Raw genomic sequence first — 19,640 nt, forward strand, 5'->3', positions numbered from 1 at the left:
AAGAAGTCATTGTATGGCGAAACATGTGTTGCGTTTTTCTATAAAGTTTTTTTTGAATAAGTCGGTATTGATTTTTTTGTTGTTTGGTTCGCACGGTACAAGAGAAACAATCGTCCATAAAATATAGTAAGAATATATTTTTGGAAACAAACTTATGTTGAAGAAAACTAAACTTATCCACAAAAACGAATAAAATAAGTTTTGCAGAGAATGAAGAATATCTTCTTCTATTTACTCAATTGATATTGAATTGAAAAATAACAGATTTATTCATGTTTGATTGGCTTTTTGTCAAAAAAACTACTGAGCCGATCTATAAAATGTTTTCAATTATAAAAAGCTACATGACGATATATAATAAGCAGGATGTATGTTTGTTTCATTTGTTCTGAATCAATTCTCTGTTCTGAGCCAAACTTTATTCGTTTCAGTGTTCCTACTATCTTGGTACCCAATTCAATAAGAGTTCGTTTTTGAAAATATTTCATGTACATTTGTACATCTTAACATATCCATTTCTGCCAATTCATCATTATTAGAATTTTTTTTTCTGTAAGTTATGACCTGTTTAGCTCCTCGATGAGCAAGTGTCTGCCAAATTGGATTTAGAAGGACGTTACTTTACTCAACTGCGCTCTTCAAAATCCCTTGATTGGAAACTCATATTCTTATGAGAAAATCGCTCTAAGCACCTAAAGAAGTTTTACTTAAAAACAAAGAAACAAATTAACTGAAAACATACTTACATCATACGTATATCAGAAATGAAAAGACGCTACAATCATCGATTGCAATGTCACATGCCAATAAAAAAGGGATTGGAAAAGTTCTTCCACATTTTTTCAGCAGGTGATTGCTGTATTTCAAATAACTCATCAGAAATAGCTTTGTCCCTACTACAGAATTAAGAAATATGCCAGAAATGAGGAAACGCTTCGCTGATTTGAGAATCCCGGAAATCATCTCAAACCATGACAGAAGCCTTGTTAGTTATCATCTGAATGGGAAAGCATTTGTTTCGTGAAATGTCACTTTTCTTGGAGATAAGTTGGTCGTTAAATTGAAAGGAGTATATTTTTAGGGGAAATTCGTTTTTGGAAAAGGAAAGTTTTTGTCTTTCTACTTCACCATCTTTTATACAATTGAATTGAAAGAAGAAAAAAGCAATCGAATTCAAAATAAACTCTATAAAGATTTGTAGATTATGCTCAGAAATTAATTTTAGATAGAAACTCCCGAAACAACTAATTTCACATGAACTTTGAATTACTCGAAGTATAAAGTACTTCTGAAACAACTACTTTCATGAATATACGTAATTCACGATTTCCTATTCAATTTGTACTCCAAACATTCGTTCTGGAACCATTCATAGGAACGCTACACGATATAATATATGAAATAGTTCGATATAAAACACCTCCTCAATGTCGGACTTCGAAGTTTCGGTATAAAACACTTGTCATATTACCTCATCACCGGATAACATTACAAGATGAAATCTGGTAAACGATGACAGTATGTTAAGACATTCATACGCTCATTTGATTTAATTCCAGATTTGGGAATCTTGTTCAAATTGAAAGGGGTATGTTTCAGAAAAGTTTTAGCTTTTGTGGAGAAAAGATGAACAAATATATATTTTATTGTTCATGTTGATACTTCAACATGAACAATAACATGTTTTGAGAGGGCTTTTTCGATAGACAGTGTCTCAGGAGGAGTTGTTGAACTTTGTGATGAGAACGTCCAGAAATGGGAGTGAGTTATTATTTTCGACTTCCATTGTAAATTTCAGGTCAGAGTGTAGGTAGTTGATGTGGTTCAGGAATGCATGGAGGCCTTTGGATCCATGTGGGTATACAACAAAGACGTCATCCACGTATCGGAGCCAACCGGACCTATATATAAACCGCCCTTCACCATCTCGTCTCACAAATCCAAAGATCCATTCAACGATAGCAAACCCAAACCCCACATCCCGAATTACCCGATGAACAAACTTGCTAGCTAAAACCTTTTCTCCGTTACATCCATGGAGTTACCGACAAAAAAAGCCGAATTCTGAAGAGGTATAACGTAAGAACAATATTTACAGTCAACAAACAAATCTCCACTCTTTAACGAACACCCAAGGACATGATACGTTATGAGACATAGGGCATACATGAAATACCATGTTCTAACTGCCCCAGAAATTACATCGGTCAGACCAATGGAAGAATTCCCAACAGAGCCTATGAATATGAACTGGCTGTTCGCAAATCAGATCCAGCCTTATTTCTCTTCAAACATCACCTAGAAACAGGTCACAAAATTAGCTTTGGAAACACCAAAACCATCGCAACGGAGAAAACTCTTCAGGCCAGGATAATTCGAAAAACCTTTTCCACTAAAACAAGCGATAATTTGAGCAAACTCATAAAAAACAATAAAATTGAAGCCGAAAAATCACAAAAATCTGGGGTTTGCCCTGAAATATATGTCGGTGGAACATTTACAAATTTCAAAACCTGCATTCTTGAACATAAAAGAAGCAGAATAACCACAAGAGAGACTCAAATTACGAAAATCACTTTATAGATGAAAACCATACTTTTGATCTAAATATTTGAATTTTACATTCAAAAATAAAAGGCCTAAAATTTAATTTTTTAGAAGCACTGGATATCAACAGGAGAAAACAATCCAACAATTTACTAAATGACCAATTAGATGTTAACTTGTTTTAAAATCTGTTTTTCGTTAACCAACTATCGCACCCCTACGAACGACAACCCTCAGAAGTCGAAACTTGTGCGAGGTAGGGATTAATGAGGTCTTACCTTCTAATGTGTGATTCCTAACACGGGTTGGACGATAGCAAATGAAAAATCGATCGTTCAGACTAGGGCTCGAACCAGCGACCAACACGGCAGTCAATTCGAGTGAGTGAACGCCGAACCGCTTGGCTACCGTCAAACCAATAAATAATTGCATATATGTGATATAACTGAGGACATCTTTATGATATTACTCTGAATGGATTTCCTATATTAAGAAAACTTCCTGTTTACTTTTGGGCTACCTCCTTCTATTTACCTGATTTCAAACTACTATAAATATGTTTGTATATTTTGTCTTCGGTAAGGTTAAGGGGACCCGCATGCATACATTTCATTCAGTTAAATCACGACAAAGTCAATAGATCAGATGAAAGCACCTAAATGCTGACTTTCGACCGCAGGAGGTCAGAAGTGAATCTTACTGAAGTGCCCAGCAGCAAGTTGAGGTCCATTCATAAATGAGTGGGGGTACATGGACGAGATTTTAGCTTCTGTACACAGTAAACATGTGGAGAAGATTCTATCTCAGGGCACTCAAACCCCTGGAGGGCATGGGGGTGGTGAATACCATTTTTGTTTGAGAAAGCTATGGGAATAGTAAAACGCGTCTCATATTACAAGTAGTAATATATTGTGCATTAAAAAAACAAGTGTTTTTTCATTTAATTCCTAATAATAATAATGGAAAATGTTTCAAAACGATGTAAGAGAAATCAAATACAAATATCAAGAAAATCGAAATTTCCAGTCCACCCCAAATCTTCTGAAAAAAAAAAGAAATGCGCTCAAACATAAATCTTCCCGGACAAGAATATTTATGCATGATCGATTCTAACATCGCGATGGTCGTTATTATTCCATCTAGTGTAAGTTATTGCCATCGCTGTGGAAAATTCTTGAATCGCGATGCACCCCGCAGGAGTCGCCAGAAAGTTGCGCCTCTGTAACATTAATCTCGTCGGGATATGCATTAAACAAATCGCGGTGATTGTTACTTGGAGGACGTAGCAATTTATCATAGAAGTTAGAGAGACCGCGAAAAACGTTTGTCAAATAAAATATACTTGATTCCGATTGACACGTGAAAATATTGCGTTTTTAGAAAGAAAATCATATTTTTCCGAAATGTTAATCACTGATAAAAACTGAATATATGAGAATTGAATGTTAACATTGATTATTACCAAATTTTCGAAGTAAATTTTGCAGTTTGCCGTGTTACACTTCTGCGGATTCTTTGTTGATTGAGCTTAGTTCACTTTTCGAATTGTGGAAAGAACTTATTATCTTCAAATGAGAAGCGTTTCTATAGAGAAGGTTCATGTTGCCTTCAACCAAAAGGACAACTGAAAATTAAGAAAAACTTTGTAAAACTAGAGGTTTGTTATGGTTCTAACATCCGAAACATCTAACATCTAACATCTCAAACAGTCCGAAATAGTCTCGGACACTTGGTTAAACCAGAACGCATTTTGAGAGACCACTGTGCCACTTATCGTATATATGAAGAAATGAAGACGATAAAATACTGTTGATCATTTCCATTTTGTTATGTAGCGTATCCTTGTAGTCAGTTCAACTGTCAGTTAACCTAACCTAACCTAACCTCAATCATCAATTATTCAAATCAAATAAATAAAAAAACATCCTAGAAAATAGCCTAAACAAATTTTCACATGAATACGCATGCAAAGGGAACAGTTCTCAACAGTTCAGCCTCGAGAGCAAGAACGATTCGGTACGGATCAAGACAGTTTAGGTTTAGGATAATTTCGCAGTCGAAACCAGAACAGAAGATTCATCAATCCGAACTCAATAAAAAAACTCAATAAACCAGAACGCTCTATATCAACTGCGTATGATCCTGACGTCCTAGAACCTGAATTTCGTAGCTCAAAAAGATATTCAACAGGCTACTGTACATAGTTAATGACAACAAAAACATCGTCAATATGTGGTTATTCCAAGATGACAAGCAGATAACCCATCTTTCTCTCATTTATACGTTAAATGGTTTATATGACTCGATATGACGATGAACATCTATTTGGAGATTTGATTATTCTTCTACAATTTATTCATCATAGTTTCATGATTTCTTCATTGGTAGAAGTATTTCGTATTGGGTGAACACTGCTGCCCTACATTATCATGACACCCCTTTCAACAATCCGGTCTCCGGACTCCTGGTCAATGGCAGAAATAAATAGGGTGAGGGGAACTAAAACTCCCCAAAAGACTTTGCAGAACATGCCACCGTGGACCAGCCTACCCAAGCTAAGGTATAAGGTGACCAACTCTTTCCTTGCTACTCGTGGGAACACACATTAATGAAACAAACACGAAAACAGAAACAACAAAAACAAAAACCAATCCCGAGGCTGGACAGAAGTGCTCACCTCAATCAAAGTTGGTCACTGGGGATGATCAAAAATGTCCACCCCAATCTACCGCTTGGAAGGAAAAAAATAGCGAAGGAGGCAAGAGTGGCAGCAACTATAAGTGCACCCTCCTACCCCCCACTCCACCTCCAACAGGAAGGGCACTTCCTGCGGCGGGCGCCTTGAGCTCCGCCTTGAATAAAGGCAAGGAACCAGCTGCCCCTGCAGGAAAGCTCCCTCACTTGTGCACCTCCACGGAGGGAACCCCAAGAAGGTTGAAGAAGCCGCGCAACGACAATAATGTCGCTGCACCTTCCAAAACCTTCGCGGAGGCCACCGTGAGACACCTCAAGGTTGCCAAAGAGAGTATGTGTTCGGCGAGTCTTGGCGTGCACCTGCCAATATAAAGGAGATGTCTCCTAGTGACCTGTCCAGCTTTCTGGAAAGGACAGGATGGACGATGGCCTAGGATGACAACTCCTCGGGAGGATATACAATGGGGCACATGTGGCCTAAGCGCTGTGGGTCTACACTCGCCGTCCCCACTCTACAGATACAGATTCTTGTTAGGTTGTAAAATTATTACAAGGACGAAAGGTTGAATGTTGTAGGTATATGAATATCTGTTTTCCTGTTATTTGAGGTACAATTGTTATAGTGGTACTTCTTAGTCGCTACCGCACACATAACACTAGTTTAGGTTTATAAAAGCTCAGCATACAGGCTCCAAGCCGTCTAAGTGGAGAGTTCAACTCCAATCAGGCTGATTTTTGTAAAGGTTCATTTACAATTTACGACTCAAGCGAGCTTAAGGTCCAAGCCATGCCTGATACTTTACGGAGAATTCGGTCATATGTGGTTTTTGGACCTGCCAATGACGGGGAGCTAATTTTCCTATGCCGGTCTATCGGGGGTCAGACGGTGAGTGGTATTAATTTCTGCACTTTACTTACAAGAAATTATTTGAAGTTACTGTTCTGAATGAAATTGTTTTTCTGTTTTTTTTTTCTACTCTTAACCATTTGGCTTTGGTACATATGCTCTAAAAATACTATCTGCCTATTTTGACGCATACCTAAGTTACGGTCATTGCTCGTTGAAACTTTCTGACGGGAAAGTAATCGGATAAAGTAGATATATTAAGTCTCAACTCAAAAAGCTTTATTGAATTAGCTATTGAATAACTAATAACACTAACTGAATAACTAAATAACAGTTCACAGACAAAACATGATCTAACACTATCTCTTAAAGTAATGGTAAAACTAACCTGAAATCCTACGTTAATGCACCCATGATGGCGTCGTCGCCGTGGTCGAGTACGAAGGTGGAGGTGCACTAGGTTGGGTATTCGTCATCACCGAATGCGATTCCGTTTGTGCAGGTACAACTCCTTGCTGTTGATTGGGAAAATTGAAATCCAAACTACCTTCCATGTTCAGTTCGTGTTTTATCAATTCTTCAACGTTGCACTCGAAGCCGCCCTGCAAGGACTCCACGTTGATGTTGAGGTCGTCCAAGATGGCGCTGTTGTTCAGCGCCCCCATCAACTGGCCCATCATGGTCGAAGGCGGGCCCAAAGATGGCCGCGGGGTGAGCGGGGGACTGCTAGATGGAGGCCTCGGCATTCTGTTGATCATGTATTGGCTACCTAGGGGGTCCGGAGATGGTTCCGAGTGGGGGTAGGAGGGTGACATCCCTGCCGGTGACATACTCTGCAGAACAAATTGCAACTTGATGATTGAATTCAGGAGTTTTATATTGAAAAAATTAGTTGGGCTCAAAAGTGACAAAATGATTGAAACTTTTTTTCATAATGTATAACTTCATCTGGAAGTGGTGCATTGGATTATTCATAAAACAGATTATAATAAACAGAAAATTGTGAAATTTTTTGAAAGTAGCAGCTACTTCTATTGTCCATGATGATGAAGAAGCAAGGTTGGATGTGTTTCTTTTTGAAACAATCTACTAGTGCTTTGAGATTCACATTTGTTCTACTATTCTGACAATGAAATGTTTTCTCGTATCTTGAGTTGAGGCGTGGTACATAAAAATTTATTTTTTGTAGGAGCGGAGTACAGGAGATGTTATTATTCATTAAATTATATAGAAATTTGACCGTAATGAGAAGTCTATGTGTATTCACTGATATAATATTAAATTGGTTCAAAAGGATGGAATAGTCAATTCCCCTTTGGGGGTAAATACCTGTATGCGAAAAGACAAGAATTTCAAAAACTTTCTTTGGACAGCTTCAATTTGCTGTATGTGAGAATTATAAATGAGATACCAGATCATCGCCCCATATTCTAGTTTGGACCTCACATAAGCATAGAATAGCGTGATTCTCACCTTTGTATCTCTGAATTATCTGGTGTTTTTCATTATGAAGCCCAACATTCGACTAACAGCATGGTCTAAATGTGAAACAAACGTGAATTTCTTATCAAAATTAATGCCAAGGTCTTTCATTTCATTAACTCGACTTATGGTATTATTATCAATTTCCTAAGTAAATTGTATTAGACTTTCCTTTCTGGAAAAAGACAATGCATGACATTTAGCAATGTTAAGATTCAAACGATTATTGGAAACACCAATCATATATCAGATCTAATTCATACTGTAAGTCTAAACAGTCTCCGTAATTTTCATCACCTTGAATATTTTAAGGTCATCAGCGTAGAGCAGTTTTGAGTTGTTTATTATTTTAGTCAAATCATTAATGAAAATCAAGAACAAAAGAGGTTCTAAATTCGAGCCTTAGGGCACTCCGGAACTGGGAGTATATAAAGCAGATTTGAAGCCTTCATACTCTACATACTGTTTTCTATCGAGTAGATAGTTTGACATGAGTTTCACCAATTTTGCTGGAAACCAAATTCTGAGAGACGCTTGAGTAGAATGAAGAAATCTATTTGATCAAAGGCTTTTTGCATGTCTGTATAAATGACGTCAACCTGCAGTTTCCTATCCAAGGCTTCAGAGACAAATTGTGAAAGATTAAGAGAAAATGTGCTTCAACCGCGTTCATAACTCTGATCTCTCGCTCACGAATAAAATACTATTCACTTTTATTAGTTCGTACTTCCATTGTCTAATATAATACTATGATTCGAAATATATGAAAGAACAAATAAAATTAGAATTGATTGATAAAATATCAATTATTTCAAACAATAAATTAATCAAGATATAAAATGAAAATTATTACATAGTAAAAAAATCAAAAAGATTAAAATTAAATTGAAATGAAGCAAAAAAATATATAATTTTTGAAAAATTCAAACCAAGTTATTTCACAACGTTTTGATTGTTAGTGATGACCGGATCCTCTGAGAGATATGACCATTTATAGATTATTCAAGCGCTTTCACCAATCCTCTTTAAGCTCCACCGGTTTGGCGGGAGTTGACCGTTTTGATTACAGGTTTCCATATGTTGCGTATCTCTACGTTAGCCTGGCTGAATATGAAGTTAGACAACACATATGCAGCTTCTTTAAATTTCCTCTTCAACCAGCGTTTCTTCCTGTGGATGATTTCAGCTTGGGACCTCTAGATGTTATGTTGATGAGTCCAAACATGCTCCGCTGTTCCCGATTTGCTGGTTTCTCCTCGCTGTATTTTTTTCTCGTGCTCGACAATGCGGACTCTCAATGGCCTCTTAGTTTCACCGATATAGGACTTGCCGCACTCGCCAGGTATGCGGTAAATACAATTTTTGGAATCGCAGTAGGTTACGCGTTTGCTGGCCTCGTTTTCGGGAGGCTACTACGAATGGTGTTTCCGGATCTAAAGCAGGTTCTGATGTTATACTTGGACCTAATTCTTCTTATCCTTTCCGATAATCCTCTGATGGAAGGAAGTTAAAGAAATGGTTGCGATGGCTTCTCTTTCTTGCGAGGTGAATCACAGTAGAATCATATTAGACAATGGAAGTCCGGAATGATAAAAGTCACCATGAAACATTGCCAACCACTTTCAAATAATACTATTCACTAAACCATCAAATTATGTACGATTGAATGATACATTGCAAAATGCTTTATTTCATAAAAACGTTTGCTGGTTTCACGATCTCTATGTCAGTCAAATATACATTTTTTCGTCATAATTGGTATTTTTTGAAAACCAAGGTGAAGCATATGCTTATATGAACTTATTTTCATGAGATATGAAGATATAAAAAGGAATCATCATACAAAATCAAAATCGTTCGAATATACAGTAGGATTTTGAAAATGCCAGGTGGCAAATAAAAACTTTTCTGGTTAATATCACGCGTGCCAGAAAAAAGATCCAAGCAAGGCATTTGAATTAAACAGGTATTTTCAGTTATTTTTCTGTTTCCTACATTTCCATTAGAAAATTCTAGTAGTTTTCTATTTCAAACTAATTCAAATCTTCAAAACTAGACCGTAAGTATTCAATTGGTTGAATTTGGGATCTTACCTCTACTTTGATAGGTTGCATGCAAGCACATGACTGGATACGATGGACAGGGCATTGTGTTAGTCCGTACGGTGAGGCAGCGTGTAAGGCATTCAAATCTCTACATCCTGGAAATTGTTCGTAGGGGGCAGTATAGGGTGGGGGAGGAGGTTGGGGTGTCTGACCGTTGATATACCTGGAAATAAATATTGAAGATAACTTTGTGTAGAGGCAAGACAACATGTTTCCAAAGCTATACAGAAGCTGAACAAATGCAAACAACAATAACAATAATTTTCATCTAAAAGATTAGCCTCGTGTCTTCGTCCTCTGGTGATGTCAAATTGACAATCATATGTGCTTAGGCTCTTAGGACATTTTGAAAGGAAAACCATCAATGTTTTTTCAATTCGTAAGAAAAATTTTTTTTTTCATATCTGAATAACATGTCTGTTTATTCACCAAACTATAGTTTACTATAATATTGAGAGCTGATAGTTGTTGGTTCACAGATGGATCAAAAACACCTTTCGGTTCTGGAGCAGGTGTTTTCAGTTGCAGGCCCAGAACAGAGATATCAACTGCCTAGGAACCTATGCGACTGTATTTCAAGCGGCATTTTACGCTATTGAATTGTGTGCGCAGATATTGGAAGAATCCAACTATATACACAATAATAATAATAATAATATGTTTAATCAACAACAACATTGAGTTAGTACAGATTATAACAGAATCATATGTGAAGGAACAAACACAAGAACAGCCATAATGAAGGATATCCGCGCATGGCTATAGTTATTGCTATAACTCCTAGGGACATATGTAACAATCGCAGGACAAAAAATAAATAAAGCGCTATATATACACATATATACATATATGCATACATACATATATTCACACATACACACATAGATATATATATATATATATATATATATATATATATATATATATATATATATATATATATATATATATATATATATATATATATATATATATATATATATATATAAATAGACGGTAAAAGTTTATTCTTAAACAATGAGTGTAATTCTTCAATTTTTTGAGTGAAAGGAAAATAAAGTTTGGGCACATAAACTAGTTAAATTATAGTATACCTAGGTAAATAGGAAGTGAGATTACTCTCACACATACATACATATACGTATACACATATATACACACATTCAAACACTGCCTCATACACAAGCAAAATGCCCTAATTATTTTTGACTGCTTATATAGCCTGAAAGAATTCATTGCTTTGAACTGAGGAGGAAAAATATTGAAGATTCTTGGCCCAAGATAAACATGGCTTCTTTATCCCAAAGTTTTATACATTCTAGGGACCATCACGAAGATAGCACTATTTCTAGTCTGATGTATTATCGTAGATGTTCTTGTTTTCATTTTATATTGTTTCAGTAGTAATGTCTGGCAGTATAACTGTCAAATATCGAAGAACCCGCTATCAATATATAGTAGATCTGAAGAATCCCTGAAATTTTTCTTAAAATTATTTTCAATATCCACTCCTGTGTGACTTCTAGTTTATTAAGGTAGTTGTTCGTTAACCCTCCCCAAGCAATGATACCATAACTGAGCTGAGATTGTCTTAGCGCAAAATAAAGTATCCTCAAGTGGTTTAATGAACAGAAATTTGAGCAGATTTTGAATTTTCTTCTTATATCATCTTATATGATGATATATTCCCAGATACTAAATACTGGTTTGCATCTTTATTTCAAATTCTCCATCGGGGATATCAATGTTGATCCTATCATATTTAGGCAAATGAGAAGAGTAGCTGTTGAAAGGAATGAAAAATGTCTTATCGTCCGCAAAACTGATGATGTCTCTATTGATAGGTAGGTCAAAGATGTCATTTATATAAACAGTGAATAATATTGAGCCCAGTATAGTCCCTTGCGGCACTCCATACTTGATATCTCTAAATGAATTGATTGAATCACCAATTTTAACACATTGTTTTCTGACATTCAGATAACTGGTTATCAACGAAAGACATCCCCCACGAAAGCCTATTCTTTCCATTTTTTTGATCAGGCCAACGTGGCTGATGGTGTCGACTACATACACAAGTGAATAAAATATTTTTGGACAGTCAGGCGGCCTTGGAAGCTCCTGGCTCCTACCAAGCAACGTCTAAATTGGTAGCACATTGCCAAAAACGACTCTCCTCGATAGAAAGACTTAACAGATTGTTTCTGGTCTGAATTCCTGGCCATACTGGCCTGGAAGGTAATGAGGCTACTAACTCCTTTGCAAAGGAGGGTGCTGCAAGCAGATCATCGGACCAGAACCTGTCATTGGCATCCCTTTAGGCTTTACCAAACAAAGATTGAACACCTGGATGGCAAGAAGATTTATGAACTTCTGGCAGAATATTCCAGGATTGGCTCACTCCAAGGCGTTTATTCACCCTTCGAAGGTTGATATCAAACAGTTGTTGGACTACAGTAGGGATAAACTACGATATCTAACATGCCTTATTACAGGTCACTGTCATTTGAATTATCGTATGCAGAGACTCGGACTGTCGAAAGACAGTGTGTTTTGCCTCTGTTTGGAAAATGATGAAACAACAGAGTACATACTTTGTGCCTGCCCCGCTGGGAACCGAATCAAGTTTTTAGAGTTCGGCAGAGCCGTACCCTTACCATCTGACATGAAAGACCACTCACCATACAAACTAATCGGTTTCGTTGAAAAGCTGGGTTTATTTGGTTAAGTGTGAATAGGTGTGAGTCACAATAAACCCTTGCGGGTTGCGGTGAAGGGTCGAATAGACCCACTCACTTTGGACCTAACCTATAGTTTACCATAGTTTCATGTATTCTAACTTGCTTTCAATATACAATATTAAAAAAAAAGTTAAAGTTCGATTATATATTGAAATATAGATATGAATAATAAATTGTTCAGGAAACTAGTAAATTAGCAGTACTGGCGAACGATAACCTTGTAATACGCAAGAGTTCTCAAAACCAAAATTTGAGAATGCTGTTCTGCTGGGTATAAATAGTCCGGAAAAAATGAGATATTCTTTGAATTCACTCACAACTTATGGATGATCCATTTGATTTATTTATACTACTGCCTTCAATCACCAGAACTGCAACACACTTCTCCACGACCGTTTCACCAACCAACCAAGTTTAAAGTTGTCTACCTCCTGAAGATGTCAACTATTAATGAAACGTATGTTGAAGTTATGGTGTTTGAAAGCAGTACTTGTTTTGCTATAAATAGGTTCACTATTGAACTGAAATGGTAAAATACACATTATTTATTTCAAGAAATGGAAAAACCATTTCTCTCACATTGATATTTTGCTCTAATTGCTCTTATATCTCAAAGTTTATTTTTCCTTTGAAAGAACAAAATTGTCAGACATGATAATTTTTTTAGCGCATACCCAGAAAAGTGTACATGCGGGAACTTTCCCTCACTTCGAAAGTAGTAACATTCCGTCATTAAACGGTAATCTCGTAAGCGCATTCGCCAAAAAACCAACCGCAACCATGTTCAGAATATACTTTGGCGGAGTCGCCAGTTGAGATCCCTTTCGAATTATTTTGAAAAGATCAAGAAAGCGAATAAACAATTTACTGATCCATTATTGATTATATTTCCAAACATCAAAGTATTGTGAAGTTTTATCAAAAATATACATGTGAACACAACAATAATTGTATTTCGCATAATAACCAGCCAACAAATCACACTGACCTTTCACGATCATTGCGTATCAAGTAGTTACTACTATGTCGAAAAAGTATCAGTATTGGTCAATGGGAGGCAAAATATGTATCATTCATCGAAATTAATTGTATCGCCTTCAAAATAGACCCTTTCCGAAACAATCCACTTACGTCAGTAAACAACCATATCAAAACATTTTTGAACGTATTTTTTTAGAATCGATTCCAGCACTCACTGCAAATTATCTTTTATGTAATCTATTGACTGAAAACGAATGTGACGAAGTGGTAATTTGAGTATTGGAGAGAGAAAAAATCGGTCGGAATCATATCAGGTGAATACTGTGGCTGTTCGATGAGATTTGTCGAGTTTTTTGACAGAAATCCATTTACGATGACGGTTTTGTCAGATGGTGTTGTCGTGGTGCAGAATCCATGAGTTGTTTATATCTGGTCCCTTTTTAACAAATTTCCTCTCTCAAACGCCGCATCATGCTCTAATGATATTCTTTATTTACTCTTCTGGCAATCTTCTGGCAAGAATTTCGAGTGCACAACATCGCCTTAATCGAAAAAAACTGTCAACTTTTTTCTGTTTTGTATCATTTGAGAAGCGCCATTCAACAGTTTGTTGACTGGTTAGCGTATCAAATTCTCTTCACCAGTTACAATGCGTTTTATGAATTCAGCGACTTTTTTGTGATTGCATTTTTACAGAAAATTTTAGTATTTTGGTTTTAGTCGAGCGGCAATACATTTACGAAATGATTCGTGAGACATTAAAATTAACATGTTCTTGAAAATCGATTCTACAACTTATGGCTTGGCCGATTTTTACAAACATAGCGGTGTTGGATGGAGAATCGAAAGGTCTTCAAAACCAGGAGCCACGTGACCCCTTTCACATTGGAAAAAAAGTTGATGGTGCCTTCTTTTCACGCCAAAACGTAGTAAAAGTAGTACCTTTTTACCTGAATTTTAGCCGACCTCGATAGCTAATTCCGGTCAAAAGTTAAGGGTTACTGTGTAATATACACCTCTGAAGAATCTTAATCTGAATCTGAAAACCCAAAATTCTTTGTAAAAATTACCTTGATTGAAAATATATATCTTTCTTTTGATATCTGTAAAATATCAAAGGTTGGATGTTTTGGAATATATAACAAACATTATCATTATTTTCATTTACATTTGAGGTCTTCTCAACATCTTTTTTCTTATAAGAACCAAGTTGTTTTTCTATTAAATACTTTGATACCTTGTTTTCAAAGGGAACAATGAGCTCAAGGTAGGATGTTTCAAATGTCGTTCTTCTATTGAATAACGAGGACAAAGCCATAATATTGTCAGATTGTAGTAATGAACAAAAGTCTCAGCACTCAGTCGTTGCTGAGACTTCAAGATATAACCTTCACTCTCGCAGTCCACGCAGTAGATTATATATGCCGCAGTAGCAAACGAAATGTTTGGTACTACAAGTTCCATTCGACCACGGCTCACCATCCCAGATTTTTTTAAATCATGACTCAGGCAGTGAAAGACTATGCTCTTATATTATCACATTTCCTGGGATTCACAGAGTGGTTTGTAGAGACTCGATACAATATTTTAAAACAATGGAATCAGAATGATTCTGTCAATTACCCATCATATGGATAAGTGATGAATATATCATGGTTATCTATAATTTCAGGAGTCTAATTTGCCTTCGTGAAGTTGTGGTTCTTGAAAGAGAATTCAGTTTCAAAAACGTTATGGAATTTTCAAAGACCCAGATTAAAAAAATGTTTGAGACTTTTCAATTACATTATTGAAAGATTAATTGTGTTGTTTTTTCTTCATTTGAAAAAAAAAGTAGTTTTCAAAAAAATCTACGTATTGTTCACATCTACTTTTATATTTCATGAAACAAAAATTTATAATAATAACGGACATAATGAATTGTGATATCATATCCTTCCTGCTGAAGTACATAATGGAAAAATGTAAATATTTTATATGAACTACATAATACAATTGCTCAAAATATTCCTTAGATTTCAGTTTTAGTTTATAGTTTGATGGTTTCGACTATTGTAATCCAAGAATAGAAAAAAAGTCTGCGGAAAAAAATATTGTTCATACCTATTAATTCACTTACTTTTTCATATCGGCTTGTATTGAAGTGAAATAGAAAAAAGGAGAATATTTCAGTTTAATTAATGAAACTTCATCTGATCTAGCAGGACTGTAGATAGTGGTAACCAACTAATCAAATAACACTCCATATGCAACAAAAAAATTTGACTCAGAAATTACAAAAAAATTAAAAACGCATATTCTTAATTTGTATTTTTCCAATCAACTAATTCGCCAATCATTTTTAATTGTCCAAGAAATTCTGCATAAACACAAGCAATCCCTGAAAGCGGACCCTGTATCGACTTATGGCTTCAAGCCTTTAGCAACAAAGAGAATGAAAAGCGTAAGCAAAAGCATTTATTTCAATAATCGATTATCGACTCTCACCCCAAATAAGCATCGGCCGGTTCTAACTTCATCCCTTGTTGGAGATTTCCCGCAAGTTGGTCAGGCGAATAATTACCGGTGGACACCATCTCTGGACTAAAGTTCGAACTACTGTACTGACCGGGGTTGCCCCAGTCAGGTTCTACCCCCACGGATGGTATCGGGGAGAGTCTTCCACAGGAAGAAGTGTTCGAAGATGCCCTTGGTCTAAAGTCCGGGCTCAATTGGAACCCGCCACTAAACAAGAAGAAAAATTAAATGTTAGGAGTCGTTCCCTACTGTCTGAATCGTTTCCAAAGTTTACTCGAAAATGAAATATGTCGTGGTTGAGCCAAATTGCAATGAAATCCGCAAGCAAAGTGAATACAGTAAGGTCAATGGATCTATACAGATGCGTTATCAAGTTATGAATCCGAAATGAGTCGACGAAATGATGAACGCGAAATGACACGGCCGCTCCACATATAGCTTTGAGGGGACATACTGAAAGACTGGCTGTAAATCAAAGTATCGAAAAGAACAATTCGTTCACAGCAGTCTCAACTCACCTGCACTGCATGTTAACGAACTCACACGTATCAGAAAACAACCACTCCCGTGGCTGATACCACAAAGGGGGTTGGATTATATCAGACAGGTGTCAGTGCAGGATTCTTCAAAGAAGCAATTCCTGCATATGCTGTTGGCGATACAACTGCCGAAATCGACTTTCAGTTATTGTAACGGGCACACTTGCATACCAGTTTCGGGTTATTCGGCCTCTTGTCAGTTCAACATGAAGTCGATGATTTCCCATGATTAAAAATCGAATTCCTTTCAGAGTATCATTCCCCGAACAAGACTGAAGCCAACGATAAACAACATACTAGTCATCGCCCCATTTAAGCCAACCGCATATCCGAATAGCCCAATCCCTTGTATAAGGTAAAAATCTTCATATATAGTAAGGGGGCATACTTGAAGACTGGCTATAAATCAAATTATTTAAAAGAACAATTCGTTTAGGCCAGTCTCAACTAATCTATACTGTAGGTTATTGGACTGACATTTCTTATTAATAAAGGACCTGAAATCTCACTAGTATGAATCTGATCGCAAACACACGGAACTGTAAACACAGTTTTTTAATTTTTGTTACCGAGTTTGTTGGAAGTAATGAAGACCTTAGCTTAAATGATGGCGGGTTGGTTGTCCTTGTTCATCTTTTACTGCCTGAACCACTGTGCATGCTGTTTTTGGCGAGTGCATTGGCTTGGGATGTGGGGATTGACCAAACCGACCATCGGATGCCTGCTTCCACGTAGCCCCGCTGGATACAGGAATGACAGAATCACTTGTGGTTCTGTTATTCCCTAACTGAATGGCATCCCAACGATGGCTTAATCCTAAGGTGTGTGTATCCGTGCCGAGAAGATGAATGACCCTTGAGCCTATCAGCTGTCTCTACGGAACCTTCGAGATACCGGGCGCCCTATCGAATAGTATTTTTCAAAAGAATATATCTTCACATAAAAACATCAAATTTTATAATTGAAAATAAAGTTTGAATCTTATTTCAATACCGATGAGATATGATAGGAGAGACTTGAAGATGGGTTTTTATGTTGACCAGTTGTCAGTTCTCTACAAAAGCAATCCTCAAAGTAGAAACTTCTGTGAACTGAAAATCAACGTGGTTTCACTTTTCAACGTGCGACCCAGCAAAATCGAAAATATTAAAACGAAATTTCGCCCATGAAGCGACCAAGTTTTGATACCAGTTACGTCATGAAATAGTTATTGATGATTGATTTCAGATCGAATTCGATTAACAGAGTCCTTCAGTTGATCGAATATTAGTAACACATTTCAGAAATATATCACATTTTCGAGTAACCTTCGAATATACATTTCAGTAGTAGATGGACTCCTCTTTAAAGATACTGATTTATCAAGAAAAATTACTGTTTTTGAATTTCACACTGAAAAGGGTCCGCAGAAGGAAATAAATGAACCCGAAGATACAAGGTTATATTAATTTTTTATAAAACAGACTGGAAAATTCTGGCAGATGTGACAAAACCTTTTCGGTATGATAATGATATGGATGAAAGGATGAAAATTTCATTTGCAGAATTTACAGACGATCTGTTAGAAATAGCATGCTCCTGTACAGCTAGGAAACTAAAATCAAATTATATTCTTGATGACGAGCACGAATTGAAAAAATGTTCCAATGCTGTTCCATAAACTAGCCTGTTTAAATTTTATTTTGTTAAGAATTAAACGACAATATTGAATCGAATCAATACGCGTTTTAGTGATAATTTAATTTAATTGATTATATATTTTCAATAATTAGTCCATTATAGATGTTATGAGCGAAACTATACATTTGATAGTCAATTAATCTCACCTAAACAAATTCCCCCTTCAACAAAATATGAACAGATGTTCAAAATTTGTAAATGTTAGTAGAAACTAGTGTTAACATTTCTCCAACAAGAGTGACGGAAAAGATCGCTAAGTTAATATGCTACTCTAGTCACTGTTAACTAGTTCAAGAATCTGAAAAAAGCCTCTACAATTCTAGGCAAGCATAAATCATTCATGTCTCATCTACGACGAAACTTCAACTTGTTGCGAGCTGAAATAAAAGTAAAGTGCCAAATTCAAATAGAGACCTACCTTGCGCCGACTTTTTTGTATCTCCTCATGTGAATTCTGTTACAGAAATACGAAGCCAATAAGGTTTTTTTCACCAAAAATTATTTTTTCTAGAAATGCTTTCTTTCCGATAGCACTCGAATAATTATCATTTTGAAATTATTATTTTAACAGAACTGTATTCGAATCATTCAATGTATAAGAAGTTGGATCATGAACAGTTCCAGGTTATTAAAAAGCAAAGTAATGAGTCCAAAAATATGAAATCCTAACGGATTGATTTGTTAATCGGTAAGTCAAGTCGTTATCTTTACAAACAACATTTGTTTAACCTCCAAGTCCTATTTATCATTTAACATATGTTAGCTTAATCAATAGAGAACATACTATTTCTAACAGAAATGAAATTGTGATGATTTTGATGGAATGATTTACGAGTGCAGTATTTCGAGTAAATAACATAAGTTTTCAGTTCACTTTTAGCGGTTCAGAATTTTAAAATCGACAATTTCACAAATTTGTTTTATAATTCAAGTATATTGGTTGAAATTGATTATATGGCCAATAATGATATTTCAAATTTTTGTAATGAGTTCCACACTGTAACAAAATGAAAATGGAATATCTTATGTTGAAAATACACTCATTCGAGCAGGCAGAATTGACAAAATTATAAACTGAAAGCCATAGGAATAGCATGAAAAGAAAAAGACACCAATCAGGATTGGCACGATTTACGAGTATTAACGTTGAGTGTTCAAAAAATAAGACAAATGTTTGAATTTCGCGGGCTACGTACATTAGATTACAAATTTTTCCATTTTCTCATGTTGGTATACCCGTCTGGAATATATGTTCACATTTTCAGCTGGTTAAGTTTGTTGATGAGAGGCCTACAAGTTAGAAGTGTTTTGCGTGGATCAAAATGTGCATCACATTTTGTGTAAAAATTGAATTAAATGCTCAAAAACAGTTGAAATATTGACAGTGACATACATTTATTGTACTCTGAGTCAGAAAAATGTTTACAAGCTTTTCACAGAAGGTTGAGAAAATGTGAATGACGAAGCTCGCCCTGGACGCTCCAGCACTTCAACAACAGATGAATAT

General features: G+C 36.0%; 1 protein-coding gene across 3 annotated transcripts in view; it reads right to left on the reverse strand.

Moving 5' to 3' along the window:
• The window catches only part of foxo (forkhead box, sub-group O), a 482,994-nt gene that overhangs the window by 47,210 nt on the left and 416,144 nt on the right, over positions 1–19,640 (reverse strand). Inside the window, exons 3-5 of one of the 3 annotated variants that reach the window (XM_074172803.1) lie at positions 15,885–16,121; positions 9,664–9,838; positions 6,477–6,921 (exon numbers count right to left, since the gene is read on the reverse strand). In XM_074172803.1, the coding sequence (XP_074028904.1) occupies positions 6,490–6,921; positions 9,664–9,838; positions 15,885–16,121 (844 nt within the window). In that variant the 3' untranslated portion in view covers positions 6,477–6,489. Of the gene's footprint in view, positions 1–6,475; positions 6,922–9,663; positions 9,839–15,884; positions 16,122–19,640 lie in introns of those variants that run through there. The other 2 variants (XM_074172804.1, XM_074172805.1) reach the window with 2 other exon arrangements.

The sequence above is a fragment of the Leptinotarsa decemlineata genome, unplaced genomic scaffold (genome assembly GCF_025532065.1).
Source record: "Leptinotarsa decemlineata unplaced genomic scaffold, Ldec_3_MD MMD2_tig00000199_RagTag_RagTag, whole genome shotgun sequence".
NCBI classification, from domain to species: Eukaryota; Metazoa; Arthropoda; class Insecta; order Coleoptera; family Chrysomelidae; genus Leptinotarsa; species Leptinotarsa decemlineata.